Source organism: Dendronephthya gigantea, unplaced genomic scaffold (assembly GCF_004324835.1).
Source record: "Dendronephthya gigantea isolate DGI-Jeju-01 unplaced genomic scaffold, DenGig_1.0 000000F, whole genome shotgun sequence".
In the NCBI taxonomy this organism is placed as follows: Eukaryota; Metazoa; Cnidaria; class Anthozoa; order Malacalcyonacea; family Nephtheidae; genus Dendronephthya; species Dendronephthya gigantea.
Genome location: NW_021163010.1, coordinates 1,671,336 through 1,690,596, shown reverse-complemented (window position 1 = coordinate 1,690,596; position 19,261 = coordinate 1,671,336). Strand labels below are relative to the sequence as shown.

The 19,261-nt window shown below is 35.2% G+C and overlaps 3 protein-coding genes across 9 annotated transcripts in view; 2 read left to right on the top strand and 1 right to left on the bottom strand.

Annotated features, from left to right (window-relative positions):
* The first annotated feature begins 154 nt into the window (after window positions 1–154).
* LOC114533466 (golgin subfamily A member 4-like) lies at window positions 155–11,662 on the top strand. Of its 2 annotated transcripts, XM_028555022.1 has the most exons (20): window positions 155–346; window positions 494–646; window positions 1,199–1,447; window positions 1,545–1,592; window positions 1,721–1,777; window positions 1,909–2,007; window positions 2,109–2,181; window positions 2,331–2,371; window positions 2,461–2,517; window positions 3,033–3,557; window positions 4,078–4,252; window positions 4,565–4,614; window positions 5,124–9,014; window positions 9,180–9,221; window positions 9,552–9,614; window positions 9,742–9,879; window positions 10,142–10,189; window positions 10,427–10,519; window positions 10,814–10,844; window positions 10,951–11,662. In XM_028555022.1, exons 1-19 carry the CDS (start codon window positions 245–247, stop codon window positions 10,841–10,843), a joined length of 5,934 nt encoding a protein of 1,977 aa, XP_028410823.1. In that variant the 5' UTR covers window positions 155–244; the 3' UTR covers window position 10,844; window positions 10,951–11,662. The 2 variants fall into 2 exon arrangements, with proteins under 2 accessions (XP_028410823.1, XP_028410893.1); XM_028555092.1 differs by lacking the exon at window positions 3,033–3,557.
* A 12-nt stretch (window positions 11,663–11,674) lies between these two features.
* LOC114533612 (endoglycoceramidase-like) lies at window positions 11,675–13,674 on the bottom strand. Its single transcript, XM_028555215.1, has one exon. The coding sequence runs from the start codon at window positions 13,650–13,652 to the stop codon at window positions 12,216–12,218; it is 1,437 nt and encodes a 478-aa protein (XP_028411016.1). The 5' UTR covers window positions 13,653–13,674; the 3' UTR covers window positions 11,675–12,215.
* Window positions 13,675–13,700: 26 nt separating this feature from the next.
* The window catches only part of LOC114533022 (fibrillin-2-like), a 48,831-nt gene continuing 43,270 nt past the window's right edge, over window positions 13,701–19,261 (top strand). For 5 of the 6 annotated variants that reach the window (XM_028554781.1, XM_028554913.1, XM_028554844.1 and 2 more), the window contains exons 1-3: window positions 13,701–13,784; window positions 17,537–17,609; window positions 18,671–18,728. The gene's annotated coding sequence lies outside the window, so the exon portion shown is untranslated. Of the gene's footprint in view, window positions 13,785–17,536; window positions 17,610–18,670; window positions 18,729–19,114; window positions 19,135–19,261 lie in introns of those variants that run through there. The other variant, XM_028554683.1, reaches the window with a different exon arrangement.

The window sequence follows — 19,261 nt, the reverse complement described above, 5'->3', positions numbered from 1 at the left end:
TATTATCTAAGAAATATCTTCAATGTATACAAAGAAATATGCAGGCAAATATTGCACCAATTTCTTAACATTTTCTGTGGAGGAGGCTAACTTCCGTTAAGGTACGGTATGTTACCCCGGGGAAAATTATGCACCGTGGCAAACAAAGATGGCTTGAAACATATTTAGGGAAATGGAGTGTAAAATATAATGTAACATGAAAAGTTGAAAAATCGTTGGTGCCTGGGGGAATTTATTGCGCAGAATGTTTAAAAAATTAAGACAGAAGATTGAAAGTGAATCCGAAGGAGAACAAAGCCCAGTATCAAGGAATGAGAGGCAAAAGAAACCTGCGAATTTCAATGAAGTACGATCCACAACTTAAAAATACGATTATTTACAATTGTTTACAATTTTGAAATTGTTACAATCGCATTTATTGTTTTCAGTGAATACTGATCATTGCTTTATCCTAGAGCTTTTTTATATATTTTTTCATTTGATCATTATCAAGGGAGCATCGCCTCTGAGGAAGTCAGAACAGTCACCTTTGGTTTCTCCTGAAAAGCAAAGTGATCTCAGGGGAACACCTGATCTTTCTGTTGGCGTTGAACAGCAAACACCATCATCACAGCATGTGATTGCTCGTGTTCACCAACTTCTTGAGGTAAACATTGCTTATTAAAATTAACTTCTTTATCTCTCTTTTTTTTTCCCATTTGAAATATCTCTCCCATATTAGGGTATTAACATTACGTGGCATTAACTATAATTTGCAGATTCAAATGATTTTCTCTGATTTCCTATATTTTGATCAATATCTCTATATCAAATGCTCAAACAAGTTAAATCTGTTAGAATCAGCATATTTCTTAAAAAATGCTTGAGTGACTGCAACTGGTAATCAATTTATATTCAAAATAGATTATATTGGTGACTTGGTATCCATCAACATTTAGTCTTGTCTGTGTGTCACATATTTAGCAATCTGTAATTGGTTGTTTCCATATACATCATAATTTTGCATTCCTTTATATACTCCTGTTTTTCAGTTGGATTCTGTTATGTTATTTGAAAAAAATATAGTATATTCCATATTTTATGAATATTGTAGCCTGTGGCTGTATATGTTATTATCAATTTATTACAGACCCATGTAATCAAGTTCTAGATGATTAGTTTAGTTTTTAAGCAAAAAAGGTCTTGAATTATTTTACAGGCTGGTCGGGCACAAAATGATGCAGTCTCTACACCTAAAACTGACTCTGTTGAGCCATCTGAAGTTGAGACTTCAAATCTTACACCAAATAAAACATCTGCAATGTCACATAGCCCAGAAAAATCAGATTATAGGTCTGATGACTCAGAGGCTGGAAAAAAATTTGATGCGGCAACGAAAGAAGAACTTTTGCAGCTTGCAAAGAAACAAGAAAAAGCTTTGACACGTTATAAAACAAAATTTTCTGAGGTAAATGTGAACAGTGTTTTATTTTTCTTGAATATTCATAACACAGTCTATTCTATGAAATATACATTATAACTAACAACTTGTTTTTTTGCTGTAGGTTGTTGATGCGTACAAAAATTTGCAGAAAGAAAATGAGAAGTTACAGGTTTTGTATTGCATATTCCAAAATCCATAAAATATATATTACAGTACTTACCATTAGGTGTACCATTGGAATAGCCTGCATGCTGAAATGTAAGTTGTGTTGAATATATTATTTTTATATCTTTGTAGCATAATCTTTCTCAGGGTCAAGACAAGCAAATAAGAAAAATTTCAGAATTGAAGGAGGTGAAATATGTTATTTTTCATCAAATATTAGTTTTACATATATATGCTATAGATTACTATTAACCTTCCAGTGTAGGTGAATATAAGTATGCTATAAACTAATGAGACTACATTACTGTATCTTTTTGTAGACCATTGAACTTGAGAAAAAAGCTAAAATGCATATTGCAGATTCATTGCGAGTTGCTATGGAGGAGAAGGATGATCTTATCAGTGTGTTAAAAACACAGGTAATACAAGTGCTGCATGTGTTTGATCATTACCAGCCAACACAGTGTTTAGTTGAAAAAACATTCTATTTCCCAATCTGTAATTTTTGTTTGTGTTTTAGATTGATTTTCTCAAAGGCAAGGAAAAAGGATCTGCTGAAGAAACAGATCAAGTAGACAGTGTCAATGGAGAAGGTTATAATCAATACGTTTTTTCCACATGTATAGAATACACTAATTGTATTTTTTGTTAAGCTTAAAAATGACATAATGCGGGCATACAAGTACTTTGCTCTTTATGACCTCAAATTTAGTGCTGAATAATTGTACCTAAATTATTTTAGATCCATTATCTGAAGAAAACAAACAAAAGTTACTTGATAAGGTTGGCAAAGTTTTTTCATAAGTGAATATGCAAATCGTTTGGGCTGTTTCCAACAATGGGAGGTTTAATTATATCATTTCACATGTTAGATAAGAACACTTGAGACTACTGTTGATGCTCAGACTCAGGAAATTGAAAAATTGAAGGTAACCTTGATTTTATAATGTATGCTGTTTGCTGAATATATAGACTATACCTGGAAAATGTATGCACGTTTCTGACATAATCTGTTGCTTGCTTTTTTGGCAAGTCCACCATGCTGAGATCTTGTTGTTACATTCCTGGGGCCGGTTGTATAAAAACATAGTTATCGCTAACTGCAACCAGTCCCTGTCTGTAATACCCATAATGTTTCTTCTGTTTTTGTTGCATAATACAATTGTCATTGGTATAAAAACGTACCAACGGGCATAGTACTGAGTCTGCAAACTCGAATTTTGCTCTGTGAAGAGTAGCATTAGCAATATTGTTACTTCAGCGTTCGCATTTTCCAAACTATTATAAAGTCAATTACTTTTTCTTCACAATGCCAACTCTCAACTGATTGACATCAAATAATATTCATTTTCGTACAATTAACTGTTCAACCTGCTTGAAAAGTTACAGTAATACAAAGCATGTTAGTTTAGATGTTAGAATGTCAAAGTCTGATGTTAATTAGGAACATGAAACGACGAAAGAAGTGGAACGTGAAGAACTTCTTCGTAATTTGGAGCGTACACAAATAGAAAAACAAACTGCTATTCAAGAAATGATGAAAAATGTGGAAAATATCATGCAAGAGAATAACCAGTGTCACGCGGAAGTAAAGAACTTAGGGGATGAGCTAAAAGCAACCAAAGTGCTTTATGAAGACCTAAAAGTACAAAAGGAGGATATTATTCAAAAGATGGACAAAGCGTTGGAGGAATGCGAATCGAAGGGGAAAAAGGCGATAGAAGAAAAGAATAATGAACATAAAACTCTGGTTGATTCAATAGTAAAAGATCACTCGAGTATTGTGGATGATTTGAAGAAGAGTAAAATAGAAGCGGTTGAGTTTATTAAAAAACAGCATACTAAACGAATGTCAGATCTGCTCACTGCAAAAGATGACGAACACAAACAAGCTCTTGAGGAAAGAGATAACAAGTTGAAAATAATGGCACAAAATGAAGAAATGTTGAAAGCTTCTTATTCAGAACAGGTGATTGACCATGCATACTGTATACTTTCAAGTAGTTTGCTTATATGCTGACCTTTAATCCTTGTAGGTGTTGTGAATGTTCTGTATTCTAATGAATCTATTGTAATCGTCGCTTTTGTTATCACAATTTTGATTTAGATCATTTGCAATTGATAATATTGTTCTGTGAGGTTAATTGATTCTGATTTTAATGATTGAATGTGATTAATTTGTAGTTTCGTGATTTTCAATGATTATAATAAATCAAAAACTACCGAAATATCGCAGTGATTATTATTGTAGTTCTTGTAATTTGCATATCAGCCGTTTTGAGGAAGGAGCAAGTCAACGAAGCAATATTAATTGCATTTGCCATCGACACAAAGTTGACTGGTGAGCCTTTCTCAAGAAACTCAATGCTGATCTGTTTTGGCTAACTCGTGATCGTAGCTTAACATCCTCATCAGGGGTAGGGAGGGGCGGGAATGAAGCGTCGTTCATCGTCATTTAATCTATAATAAATCTTTGTTCTCATGCACAGGTGAAAGAGGTCGAGTTAGCTGTGGAAGAGCAAGAGTTACAGAAGCACGCCGTTGTAAAACGAAAATTTGAAGAAATATCCAAACTGGAAGCACGTATTAAGGAATTGGAAGAACAGCTATTGGAAAGGGAGACAATGTCGCATGATCTGCAGAACTGTAGATCGGAATTGATTGGTAAGTTGCTAGCTTACTAGTATATGAAGTACATAAATGAAAAAATATTCGTTCGCACCAAATTTTCCTACGTGGCTACTGTATGGTTAAAATAACTTGTATTGAAGTAGCTATGTATATGACTCAAATAAGTCGGATAATCTTTTTGTACTAGCATTTAAACCCTATGATATATTTACTAGTATACGGTGCCAAATAGCTATGTATGTGTATCATTCATGCACAATGACTGAATGGAAATTGAAGTCTATCAAAATATCAGCGTACACGGGTTGGTTTTCGTTGCTAATTTTTTCGTGTTAATTTTTTAAGAATCAGAAAAGAGATTCAAAGAGGTTGAAAAGAAGTATGAAGAATATAAAGTAGGTATTGTTGTGGTCGTTGTATACAAGTAGAGGAGAACTTTCAATTACAGACAAAACGTCTTGGGGGTACTGATGCAAATCCTAGGCAGAATACAGCAATAAAACAACGTTAATTTAGCTTTTTGCGAACAGTGGAACAATTCTGAACAGCTTTATGGGCTCTGTGTTAATAAGATGTTTGTTGTGTTTCAAGGAAAGCGAGAAATTTGTTTCTAATTTATTGGAAATTCTCCTGACACCTCTATTAAGCAATGTGAATTGGTCCTGTAAAGTAGCTAAGAGCATGCTAGGGCAAATACTACAAGAACCTCGGGTAATTTGCTTGTTTTTCTGGGGTGTAAGATAAAAAAATGAATTGTAAATTTGACCCGCATTAGAGCTGCATCGAAGCACTAGGTATTTTATGAACAAACTACCTTAGTTTATGGCCACGATATTTCAAATTGAAATCTCTTTTCAGATAAGAATATAACTCATAATACCAGGTAATTTTTTGTGTAATTTAGCAAGATAAAGAAAGTGCGATGGAAGAATATGGCGAGGAAAACAAACGTATTTCGATGAAATGTGAAAAGCTAGAAAAAGAAATGTCAACAATTAAAGCTGAGATTACGAAGCGCGAAGAAGCGTCTGTAGAGCGAGAGACGTTTTGGAAATCAGAAGAAGAAAAAAAGCTCAAGGAATATCAAGATGCAGTGAAAGATATCGAAGCAAAGAAACAGAGTGAGCTAGCTGTCGCCTCGAAGAAAAATGAGAATAAAGTTTCCGAAATGAAGAAGATCGTGAAGGAGTTGCGAACTAAGTTAACAGAAAAAGAAAATCATCTACAAAAAGCGCAAGAGGAGATGAAGAATGTGGTCTCGAAAAAGGATAAAGAGCTTGAAGAACTAGCAAAAGGAACAGAAACGCAGAATACAAAAATGAAAAACCTGATTAAAAATTTAAAAGCTAAATTAAGCGAGAAGGAGAGTGATATGAACAGTATGAGTTCTCAACTGTCCGCTTTGAGTGGACAAAAGATAGAAGAACAGAAGCAATTGATAGAAGAAAATGATAAAGTTTTAAATGAGAAAGATATAATGTGTAAGGATTTAATGGCAAAACTAGATGAAAAAATGAGACATTGTGCAGAACTAGAGGGATGCATTGAAAAGCTGAATTTTGACAGTGAAAAGCACTTGTCTGAATTGAAGGAGAAACAATGCAAACAACTGGATGAAATGAATACAGATTTTGAGAGAAAGTTAAACGAACACCAGAAAAGTCTCGAAGAAGAGAAGAATAATCAACAAATTCGAATGTCGAAAGACGCTGAACAAAAAATGAAAGAAATGAAAAAGATCGTCAATGAATTGCGTAACAATCTGTCGGAAACTGAAGCTCGTGAAGCGAGTCTTAAGGAAAATCTGGAAGGAGAGAAATCGAGGCGCAAAGATATAGAAAAATCCTTAAATGATAAAGAGGGAGCTTTACAGCAAAATGCACTGACTCTACAAGAATATGAAGACAAAGTTACTGATTTGAGGTCTCAGATTACAGCTTTAACGCAGGATCGCGAACAAGCTTTCAAAGATAAAGAAGCTGAAAAAGTGCAGTGGATGAAGGTAATGGAAGGTAAATTTAATGAAAGAATGAAAGAAAAAGATGATTTTCTAAACAATACGATTGAACAATTAACCAAAGAAAATGAATTGAATGTTGATGACATTGCCAAAAATTATGATTCTATCAGAGATGAGCAACTAAGATCTTTACAGGAGCGGCATCAAGAAGAGATTAATGAATTGAATAATCAGCATGAACGCTCGTTGGCATTCACAAGAAATGAAGCGAATGAATCCCACGAAAGATTGGCCGCAGAATCGAAAGAAAGAGAGGAACAACTCTTAAGACAAAATCATGAACTTCGAACTAATTTTGATAAAATGAAATCTCAGTTTGAAGGGCAGAACGAAGAACTATTGGATACGGTTACTGCGTCAGGTAAAGAAATAGAATCAAGCAAAAGTAAAATAAGTGAGCTTGAGGACTTAGTCATGAAGCATCGAGACGAAAAAACCTCTTTACAACAAAAGATGGATGATAAAATTATGGAACTAATAGAGAACCATCGTCGAGAGTTAAACGATGTTCAGCAACAATCCGAGCAGAAGATGGAAGAGATGTCTTCAAAACATGCCAACGTTATTCTTGTTCGTGAACGTGAAATAACCAAGACCAAGGAGGAATTAACTGGTAAATTGAACAGTTTAGAGAAAGATCATGTGGTACAGCTGCAGGAAGTTAAAGACAGCCATATTGCAAAGTTTAATGATGATTTGAAAAAACTGCAAGATGAGAACACGCAACTGAAAGAAATCTTAGAAAAGGAACACGTCGAGTCAGAGAAGGAGAGGAGAAATCAAACTGAAGCATACGAAGCTCTTCAAACAAAGTTTGATGAAATTGCTGTTGAGTATAACAAGAGTTGTGAAGGATTGAACAAACTTAATGATGAGCTTAGTTTAGTTAAATCTGAACGTGATGCAAGGCTCACAGTTTCTGTTCAACTTCAAGATACGCTTCATGCTGAACAAACAAATCATGCGCGGATTGTAGCTGATTTGAGTGAGGAGGTTAAGGCCTTGAGAAAAGGACAAGGAGAGTTGGAGAAACAATTATTGGATAGCAGAGAAACGGCAAAGACAATGGAAACAAAATCTCAAGAAATGGCTCATCTTCAAGATGAAGAGAGGAAGAGTTTCACAGAGCAATTGAATTCGAAGTGTTTGATGCAAACACAACTTAACGATCGGAATCAAGAGCTAGAAGATCTACTAAACCGTATTCAGAATGAGTCTCAAAGTGAAATAAACGATCTAAAAGAAAATATTGCATCCCTGGAAGTTAAAATGAATGAAATGGTGCAGGAACAACAAAAAGAGGTGGAAGGTCATAAAAAAACTTCCGTCGCCCTCAAGAAAAAAGTTAAAGCCTTGTCAGAAGAATGTAAGAAAAAAGATCTTACACTAAATCAGGTTACTGATGAATATGAGAAAACAATTTTAGAAATTAAGCAGCGGGAAGAGAATCTGAAGATGGAGATCGCTTCTAATCAAAATGATTCCCGGGCAATTGATGATCAAATCAAGAAGGTTCTGGCAGAAAAACAGGAACTGCAAACACTTTTGATAAAGACTGAAGAAAGCCATCGTCATGAAGTACAAGAAAAAGAGGCGAAACTCCAGGATGCCGTAACGAAAAACGAGCGTGACTTGTTGAGCAAACAGGAAGAATTTGATGCGAAAATTTCAGGACATGAAAAAGAAAAACGAGAAGCATTAGAAAGTCTTAAAGAAACACTTGCGATTGAAAACAAGAAGAAAGTTGCGGAAATGAGAAAAAAAGCGGAAGCTAAAATAGCCAGTGTGAGGAAAGATCTATCCAATCAACTAGAAGAACAAGGAAAGGAACTTTCTTTAGCGAAGAAAAATGTTCAAGATTTGGTACAACAATTGGAGAACGTTGATACCACTCACACTGAAAAGGTGCAACAAATGACAGTTGAACATGAAGTTATAGTGAGAAGTAAAGTCGAAGAACTCGAATCTCAAAAAGGAGCTATAGAGAATAATTCAAAATTACTGACGGAACAGATCGCACAACTTGAAGCCAGTGAAAAATCTTTAGTTGAAACTGTTGAAAATCTTCGCGTCGAAAAGATGAATGCGTTGCGTGAACAGACGTTATCTCTTAAAGAAGACCATAGGCTGGAAACAGAGAAACTTAAAAATGAACATCAAAGGGATTTAGACGTTTTGGAGAAACGTTTAATCGCAAAAGTTGAAGAAAAAGATTTTGAATATAACGCAAAATTGAAACAAGTTATCAAAGAATTTCAAGCAAAGCTTGCTGACAAGGATCATGAAATCCAAGATACTCTAGCACAGACTATTGCAAACAGGCAAAAGGAAGAACAACAATCTGTTGTGAAATTTGAGGAAGAAATTATTGAGTTGAAAAAAGAACTGAAATATCGAGAAGATGAAATGTTACAATTACGAAAAGAAAACGAAGAAATGTTAAATGAAAAAGAAGGAATAATGTCGGAATTAGTTCGTGAACACGAGATAGCTTTAAAAAACGTTGAAGAAGACTATGAAAGTAAGATTTCGGAACTTAATATAAAACATGCGGAAGATTTGGCGAAGCTTAATAATAGTGCTCAACTTCTTCAAATTGAGAAAAAATACGAGGCTGAACTAGCCCAGGCCCAGAAAGGACATTCATCTGAGTTACTTGCCCTTGAGAAGAAACTTAAAAATCAAATGAAGAAGAATCAAACAGATATGAAGAAATTGCTGAATGCAAAAGAAGCGGAGTTTGAAAAGAGAAAAAGTCCAGCTGCTCAAACTAACGTAAGTATAGAAAAACTGTTTAAAATTGTCATAGAAAATCATAGCCTCAAGTACTGGCCTTAGAATTTAGAGGCCGGGGCGGACGTACGATTTCAGCAGAAATTGCCCAATTGTTGCTATCATTTCGTTTTTTTAAAATGCGCTACTAATCTTTTTCATCTGCAGGGAGAAGGCGAGGATGGGAATGAACAAGTTAATGTTTTAAAGGTTTGTCAGTGTTTTTAAAGTCAGTTAGGTATTTGCAATGTTTGCCATATGAGATAGTGTTGGCAGGTTTCTGCAAAGCAGGGTTTTACGATTTACGAACTAAATTGTCCGCTTGAATATTTCCTTTCCCTTGTAAAAATTTAACTGAAGCGGACTCACTTGTCCGACCACAATTAAAAAGAGCAAGAGATTTCGTTCGAATTTCGTCTAGTGTAAAACCGTCAGTCCATGCATGTTCCAAGTCATCTGACATTCTGTAGTGATGATGTACATCGTTTAATATGATCGACCAAGTCACTAGACAACTCCCGAAAACCCTCTTTATTTTAGGCAACAATAGATCGTCTTAATAGAGAAATGGATTTGTTACGTGAAAGGGAGCAATTATTAAAGGTACCGGCTTAATTGTAAATTGTTTATGATAATTTATGCCTGCCGATTTTGAATTTTCAGCGTCTTGCATACGTCCCATTTGTTGTATTACATAATTATTGTTGTATTATACTTATTATGATTACAGACTGACGTTGAACATCTTGCTCAGAACGGCTCAGCTCAGACACCAGAACGACCAACTCAGTTACACGTGACTTCTAATCCGTTTTCGCCAACCGGTCCCGTAAGCCCCTCGTCAAATCCTGGGGAAACAGAATACGAGGTGAGTGTTGCCTCTTTCGGATAACGAGTTTGAAGTTAAATACATTTCGCCATAGTTTTTTTACGGAATACTTAGTTGACACACTCCCCACAGATATCAATGATATCTATAGATAAGTGGCTAGCAAAAATGTTGTATCTTAAGAAATCTTATTTTAGTCAATCGCGTAGTATGGATTACATAGTACAGATTGTGATAATCCAAAAATAAACATGCCTTATCGTTGCTATTTGTTCACTTTTGATTTAATTTATTTTTTCAGTACTTAAGAAATATTTTATTCCAATACATGATGGGGAAACAGAGAAAGGTTGGTGCTTTTCGTCAAATGTTTAAAATAATATTCTTTCTCTCACTGCAAGTACCGTCGACAACCTCGTTCCCAGGGTACTCGCTGTGGACCATCTCGTTCCCAGGGTTCTCGCTGTGGACAACCTCGTTCCCAGGGTGCTCGCTCCGAGAACGAAGTTGTCGATTCGTTTATCCTGGGTCTATGGCAGTCCAGTATCACGACGTACAATGATTTTTATTTATTAATTTATTTTAGCAACTTTCTAAAGTTCTTGCTACTATTGTTCGTTTTACACCATCTCAATATCAGCAAATAATGCAAAAAGAACAAGAACGGGAGATGTCGCAGGTAATTACATGGTGCATGGTGTTATTAGACTGTATTAGCTGTGGTGTTGTGTTGTTGATTCCGTGCGAAATAGTCACCTTTCCTCCTGCGAGATCTAAGCTATACGCTTTCTTTATGTCTGGCTGTCATGAGTGATGCAAGTAGATTACTTGTATCTCAACTTGTGTCTTGTTAAAAGTTCTACGAATGTTGTCATCTCTTGTGTTGTCATCCTTGAATGTTGAAACAGGACTATCCGATTGGTTCTACTTATAGTGTACTTGTCTACCTAACATTTCGCTTCTCATTTCTTAGGGAGGATTTTTTTCACCTTTAAGAAGTTAAGGTAATGCTTTTTTTTACTTTTGCAACTTTTATAATCTCTTTCGTTCCCTTGTGGGTTTCTTTATTTACTTTTTTTCTTATTTGTTGTATTTGTTTTGCTTTCCCAGAATACTCATACAATACTGATGCGTGTATGTATAAACGTCGTTATATGTTGGTGGATAATTTGGTTTGGTCCATATCAGCGGGCTTCAAAGATCTATTATACGTGAATTTGAAACAACTGCATGTATTTCATTGTAGGTATTGTCGAATTAGGTCACGTAGTAAGCTATTTTTGGAGCTTGAACATTACGTGATATTTTATTTACCATGTCGATTATAGTTTAGAAAGGACACAATCATTATAATTGATATATAGTACTGTAGTATGAATGCCCCAGTGTTCAGCAGTGAAATATATGTGCATTATAGGAGTAAGAAATCCATAGTTACGAAATTCGATGAATTCTGCGCATGGTCATGTATATTAATTAATTTGTATACCATTATTGACAATTCAAAAATCAAGGCTCAATGATCTTTCACTTGTATGCATTTTGACCCGTTCACTTGCATGTCAATATTTTACGCATTTCACGTTATTTTGCAAGTTATAAGACTATACGTTCAGCCCAGTGCTAGGTCATTTAACGCATAACAGTAGGTGGTTGTTTCATAAGAATATCCTCTTTTCTGGAGTCAGTCTGCACAATATAGTTTGTTTTTTATATAGCAGTAGAATGATATTAGACAACCATATGCAGCGAGTGCAGCATTTTAAAATACAATGATTAATGTATCGTTGTTGGAAATAGCTATACCTATACCTATAGTGATAATCAATAAACCATGCAGTTCCATAGCTACTGTAAGAAATATTTGCTTTTGTCTGTTCCTCGATATTTTAAAGAAAGGCAGTTTTCACAACAGTACTAGCTTGTTTCTGCATGTCGCGAGACAAGTTTTATGCAAACTACAATGGTCATACAGAAAACACTCGCAGCATCGATATTTTGCATCAATGTTCCAAGATCAGAGTGATATTGTTGCTTGGTAACGTACCTATATTCAGAGTAATTTTCCTCAAATCGTCCTTTTTTAAGTACGAAATACATTCAATAATATTCCAAAGTCGTCATAAGAAATTTGCTTTTACAAAACATTTAATAATTTATTTAGGGAGAACATAATTATAAGTGTAATAATACATACATGTGTGTGTACATACATACATGTATGTATATTGATTTATAGATAGAGATTGATTTATAGATATAGATGCTTTGTCAAGTAAATCCCCGTTCTAATCGTGTGTTCTATTATCGATAGTGTTGAAAAAAAATGGTGAATATTTCATTTCTTCAAGACGTCAGGCATTCAGTTCCTGCACTTATAGTGGTGTTATACGTACGAGTACGTTATCACCAGGGTTCAGATCCACACTGTGCTCAACTATAACATAGTTACTTTCTTTCGAATACCATGTCACATGACCTGTAGAATCAACTATCACGTTATAACCGTTGGGATAATGAAGTTCTTGGTTTAAATAGATCACTGTTTTATAACTACGGCATTTCTCGGTGATTTCGTATAGTACGCGGAAATCATTTGTATGGTGGTCAAAATTGAGATCCAGGACATGACCAGCGACTGCCTGGGGATATGTACGGCTGGTGTTGTATATTCGAGCAGTTGGACTTTCTTCAGAGGTTTGTTTAGAGCCATAATACTCCCATCCCAACCACGACTGAAATGTCAAATCAGCATCTCTCAAAACTTTGAACATTTCTGCAGCTGATGACGATGTATAAGTTGCAAATTCTGTCAACATCCCTCCACATTTTAACTTTCTTAAATCACACAAACGGACATCGAAGTTCAGGTTGACATTGAAATTAGGGGGGACATAATAATGGTAGCTCAACACACTTCTGTTTTGATAAGCGTTTCCCCCTGGTACAGTTTCGAAGCCTACTCCGAAATCATCCCATGTAACAGGCTCAAAGAAGATACAGTGTTCATCGTCGACTGCTCGGATTGCTTTCGCCAAAGCATTGTAAGCTGGCTCTAGGTTCTTTTTATCAGCTACAGTTGGTATCAATAATCCAGGATTACTGTATACATCGCCTGCCCAAGGTTCGTTAATCAATTCATAACCCATCACATTTGTATGTTTTTTAAATGTTTGTGCGGTTTTAACCCAAAAATTTGCCCAGTCATCTCTTAGGCCATCGACATTCGTATAAAGATTTTCAAACGATTTTCCCACCGCCTGTGTAAGGTAATATGTTGCCCATGAAAAACGACTACAGTCTTCTGAACTTGGGAATCCTGTCTCAGGATCGAGTTTATAGGGTTCGTGTAATGGAAATGGAAAGTTCTTCGCTATTTCTGAGTCAATAGTCCAGCTAGGAAAACCTTCAACACAAAAGCGACGAGACATTACATCCTGATGCATGTCCAATAGGATATAAATACCATATTCTGCCGCTTTCGTTACTAAATCAACCATTGTTTTTAAATAGGTTTCGTTGAATTGTCCTTTGTTGGGAACTAAGCCAGGCCACATCATGCCAAGACGGACACCATTCAACCCAAGAGATTGCATAAATTTCATGTCTTCTTCTGAGAATGTATCTTGGCCAAAACCCGTCGTTTCTGGATGCCAAGGGAACTTCTTGATAACAATATTCGTGCCATGAATTAATATTTCACGACCCAGTGTGTCGACAAGACGTTGTGTTCCTGGATCAACCGATATCTGCAGCAAGTCTGCTTGAACATGAATTATGAAAGCAAGAACTAAAACGATTCTGCAGAACATTTTTGGGCGATGACGATCATAATAAACGATCAAGTGAAATATGAAACAATATATATACAGCGTTGCGCAATCTCTTCCTGTTGTGGATAACCCTATGACTCGGGTCCATGCTGGTATCCGTGGACGAATAAGGTATGTACACGGAACAAGATGGTGCGAGTAAACTTAACAAGTTGTTAAATATCCTAAGTTAAACAAGAACATTCAGTCATCTAACTAATGAGGAACATCTCAATACTCTTCGGAGTCAAAACTGCGTTCAAGGAGCGATTTCCCTTGCTTTCTCATTACGCTGCTGTCACAGTTTCCTTCGCAGTTTTGGTTTCACGAAACACCGTGGACACTTTGCGGAAGGCATGCTGTCTATAATAATATAATACGATTAATTTTCCAGTTTTAATTTCATCCCCCCCCCAAACAAAATATGTTATGCCACCCCTGAAAAAAGAACAAATTACGCAACTCGTTAACGCAAATCTGGAAAAATCTGTCTGGCGCACTTCTACATGCCCCATTTAATGTTCGTCAATGCAAATTCTCACATTGCTTTAAAACGACATTCCTTTTCGTAGTTTCGTGTACAAATATTTAAAATGCTTTTTAGTACAAAACATATTAGATGTAATTAATACAGATACCGATGTAGCTGGAGATTTAATAAAAGTTTTAGGTTTCAATTTAGGTTTTTTTGAGAACTCTAACTCTAACCTTCGAACCCTGAGCACAAAAGGCATGACAGTTATAACCTATTATGCCTTATCGGAGTCACAAAAATGCGTTTGTAGCATAAACATTCTGTTGTTACTTGTTAGTCGTCTTCTCTGTCTAAATAACAGCGATCCATCCCTATATTTTTTTCGGAGGTTAATATCTTGGAAAGATGGAATCAGTTCAAAATAGAAAATTCAACTGATAAATCGTCACATGATTGACAAAAAGTTCGGTGGGGAGTTTAAGCGACGGAGACGAAATGTTTTTCGTGTTAGTTGGCTTATTGACGACAAACTAAACCAAAAGGGGCGGTTAATATTTTCATGCATAGCGGATTTAAGTCACGAAATTCTGATGTATATACATTGGGTATTTGCCCTGTTGCCATGGGAAGATCGTTACTGTGAATTTTTGCCCGGAAATTTAGCCAGAGCTCGTTTAGGGCCAAGTTCTACGTCGTAATGATAGAGCTAATACATGGAGCAGTACGTTTAGCGACTTGCCAATTTTTGGATCCAATTCACTTCTGACGTATGGAATATAGTCGGTTATCGATGAAGCAGTATTGCATTGGCTTCAGTGGATTTGTTGCTGATATACATTACAAGACAACAGACTATAAAGCATCCATCAGAAGTGAATTGGATCCAACAAAATTGGATCGTGTGAACAGACCTTTATAACGCCCATCTACAAACAGCGTCTTGAATATCATGAAATGCTTCATGCATGCAATCATGTATTAGTATAATATTAGTTGACATATCTCTTCTGGAAAGTATTCGACGTATTCAAATTGTCAGACGTCTTCAACAAAGAAAGCAAATAAAACTGTGGTTTCCGCAGAAGCTGCATGAGGTGAACTACACAATGCTTAAGTATTTCAGCGGTATCAACTTGCAGAGGCGTTAAACTATTGAAGATTACGACTCAGCACGCATCGTATAAGGCGGTAACATATTTAAACACACGCGATTGTTAAATTTGTTGTAGGAATATGACAACCAGTATTTATTACTCAAGAATTAACTTCTTCAGCGAACATAAACTTCTGCGCACGCCATAATACACCCAAATGATTTTTCCAGATTTAATTTAGAAAGTAAACTAGATAAGTTTTTGTAAATTTACATCTAGGTTCTGACACCATGCAGACAAACATATGCACAAAAAGCAGTAAAAAGTTATCTCCATATTTTATTTTTATAGTTATATTTTGTTATATATTATAGATTAATTCGAATCACGTTTAATCCTAAAACGATTTGCATACTGAAGCTTATATCTTTTGTACTTTTAAGTGGTAAGATTTTCTTATCTGCATGACCATCAGGCAAATATAGCTGTTGCAATACTATTACAGTTGTCATAGCTAAACTGAAATATTAAATGATGGCTTATGATGCGCAAGCATACAGTTCATACATGCAAAATGGAAATGTTCCTAGTGCATCCCAAGTCATCTCAGGTATATAGCTACAATTGTATGTTTCTATGTCAAAACAAATGAAAGAGAAAGTTTTGTTAACATACACGTTTAATACAACAACCATGCAGGCTGATAAAGAGAAAAATTTCTGCGAAACTTGAGATGATTTTGCAGTATAAAACCAGCGCAAACGCAGTAGGAGCTAGACATTTGCAAGCTGTGTGGGACTCCCGTTCTCACCTTAGTTGAGGGTCAAACTAAACCTTTGGTTGGCGGGTATGCAGAGCAAGTGACCACTGACCACCAGTGGGTGTACCTTCACGTTTTTTTTGTCCTGCCGTGACGGGAAGAAACATGACGGATCACAGTGAAAAAAATGACGAATCAAAAATTAGGGCATACGATGTCGATAAAGATAACAACAAATATATATTTGTCAATAACTGGAAGACTGCTCATATTATTATATATACGATATAGCATAAGGAACGTCGTTATTCACGAGTAGTCATTAGTTTTAACAGCTATAACGTGATGGAATTTGATTTATGTTTCTCAGTTTGCATGTTGTGTCTAAATATTTTGTCTGAACATTGGTTTATTAATCAAATGCTAATTTCTGTGCACCAAACAATACATTTCCGGATATTAACTACACTCTATAGATTTTATCTCTTTAAATATGTGGCATGCAGTTTTATAGTTACTATATATAACCTATACATGCAATGTCACTCACTATTTACAATGTTTTTAAATTATTTCATGCAAGTGGGATTCAATCATCGTTTTTTATATTCGATACTCTACAATATACAGGCATCTCCCCATCCTTAATGAACAACTCTCAGTATTTTCATTTTCTCGTGTTATCTTCGTTACGTGTCCAGCCTTTGCATGTTTGACACCGGCTTTAATTAACAGATTAGGCTAGCGAACATCAGTTTTGATGCAGTATAAGTTTAAAATTTTGAAATGAAGTTTTTAAAGAATCTTTTTTTGGTTTTTGACATCGAAATTAGCCATGTTCATTACAACTGAAAATTCCCTGACGTTCGTCCAGTCTGTTCACACTTCTTTATACTAATGAATTGTCTACGATGCATTGTCAGCATTGACATTTACATTGTTGCATAAAACAGTTTATATGCTTGCTGGCATTCATAACATTTGGAATTTGTCATAAATATTACTGCACTATACAATATGCAATTCTTGCAACAACAAATTTTGAGTATTTGTGCAATTATGTTAAGTCTTAAGAATTGAAATTCTATGTAATTAAGTTTTGACGGCATTCGATTTTATCAATGCTTGATTTTTTCTTGATCACATATATATTTACACCACAAAGTATCCTATTACGCTTCTTATAATTGTTTCGTGTTTCGTGGGAAGCTTATTCATCTGTATTAATTTGGTAAAAGCCAAGAAATTTTCAAGGTCCTCCCAAAGTAATGAAGCAACATATAAATTTTACGATACTCTTCCGTTGCCTGTTGGCGTTGCAGAACGAAACAGATAAAAACACACGTAGCTATATATAATTTAAAATACGTGGCTTGATTTTAGCAAGATTGTAAGAACAGAATTATCGAAAATGAATTTAAATCTAGATTGTGTTAGAAGTAGATTGATCGTTCTCGAATACATTCCTATGCATTCCTATGCAACTCCCACAAACTCACAGTAGGAGTCCTGGATTTCATTACATATTTTCATATTATATGTGACGCCCTTTTAGTCTTGCATCCCACGGAGGTGAAGACACTGCTGAAGACCCTTGGTGTTTATAAAACGCTTGTAAAGATCTCAAAGTAAGTTAATTGAAATTTATGTACTTAGACACATGCCCAAAGCCAACTCTGGTGTGTCATGTTTAGCACGTAGGGTCTTAGCTGCATGTTTTATTAATTGGAGTATACGGCACCGTTATGATTAGCTATGTTTAGATCGATTTAACTGTGATTTAAGTGACGAACGAACGTTACTCTGATATAAGTACATTTGACACATGACCAACTTGTCCATCATTGCGCCGCGGCACACCAATAATATGAGAAGCTTAATTTTCTATCCATCACATACCGTGTGAAACGCCACTTCGAAGCATACCGTGGTTAATGTCTAGAATTTATAGGCCCTGTTACAATAAACCGGATTCGCATGTCAATGACATCAAAATAGCTATGCCATAGCAAGTTTGAACACCGAAATTATGATAGCATGATTGCTTTAACATAAAAGTTCGGGGACAGAGATAAGCGTATAAACGTGTATAGTGTAAACGGGGCCTCATTATCACACCTTTGCTGCCAGAGATTGGAATTCATTACCAAAGGACATACGAGATCAAAAGACAATTGCACAGTTTAAACGTAAACGATTTGAATACTTTTTAGATATGGACGCTACCACACACGTCTTTAACTTATAAATTGACCTTTATATCATTTTATTCTAATGTTGTTTTTGTAAATTTCGCATATATATACTTGGTGCTATTGACGTATCTTTTTGTACACACATCATGCAAGAACAAAGTTAGATAGCTATATAACGTTCAAATTTTTCCCCTATATATCTTAAATTTTGTTAAGGTTACTTTTGTGCCATTTTCCTGCCGTTAAAAGAATCAGCGAATGTATGTACACCATCTGTTAGGTAGCGCCGGTTTCCAAATTTAAACTTTAGAATTTTTTATGTGACCGCTATTATTTAGCCAGGTCTCTAATGAAATGATTATGAAAGAACTTTTTTTATGAAAGAACCCTATTGTATACATAGTAAATATATGTTAATCTATTACTAAGGATTTTAAAATACACTGGTTTCAGTTAATTGTTCAATTATGACTTTTTTTTTCTTTTTCCTCTAGTCCTTATTCGTCTCGAAAATTCATTACTCGTCCAGGAGTTAGCTACATTTCTCTTGAGGTATTTTTGAAACTTATATTTATTTATTGCTAGTCGTCAGTGTTACAAATCAAGCATCCATGACGAGGAACTTTCAACTATCATGCGCTTTTACCTTGCAACAATAAAAAGAGATACGTTATGATTTTTGATTTTTCCATATTTCTTTAAATCTGAAACAAATCTCATGTTAGACCGCACGAATATTATTCAATTTTAGCTTTTCGAAATAATCTTTAGATTATGCTAATTTCTGCACATAATTTATTCCTACATTTCAATAGAGTTGAATAATGAATGTATAGAGAATAGTTTTTTTTTATATCGTGGGTCATGCTTTTTGCTGAATCAAATTTGGAGCTTTCATTTGGGGAACGTTCAGTTTATAATTGCATGCCGTTGGTGTTCTGGCCTTGAGAATATTTGCGTGAGTCATTTAATTGGAATGTTTTTTATTATGAAAGTGTTTGGTCACCTACTGTGGCATTTCAATTGACTTAACTTGCCGTTAGAATTGGGCAATGCTAGAAAAACCTTCATTGTTTTTAACAATA

What these genes read in the sequence shown, in the direction of transcription:
- LOC114533466 (XM_028555022.1), top strand. Translation starts at nt 245, where the DNA reads ATGTTTAAAAAATTAAGACAGAAGATTGAAAGTGAATCCGAAGGAGAA. An exon ending in AACCTGCGAATTTCAATGAA is followed by an intron (nt 347 to 493) that starts GTACGATCCACA and finishes ATCATTATCAAG; the next exon opens with GGAGCATCGCCTCTGAGGAA. An exon ending in AAGCTTCTTATTCAGAACAG is followed by an intron (nt 3,558 to 4,077) that starts GTGATTGACCAT and finishes TCTCATGCACAG; the next exon opens with GTGAAAGAGGTCGAGTTAGC.
- LOC114533612 (XM_028555215.1), bottom strand. Translation starts at nt 13,652, where the DNA reads ATGTTCTGCAGAATCGTTTTAGTTCTTGCTTTCATAATTCATGTTCAA.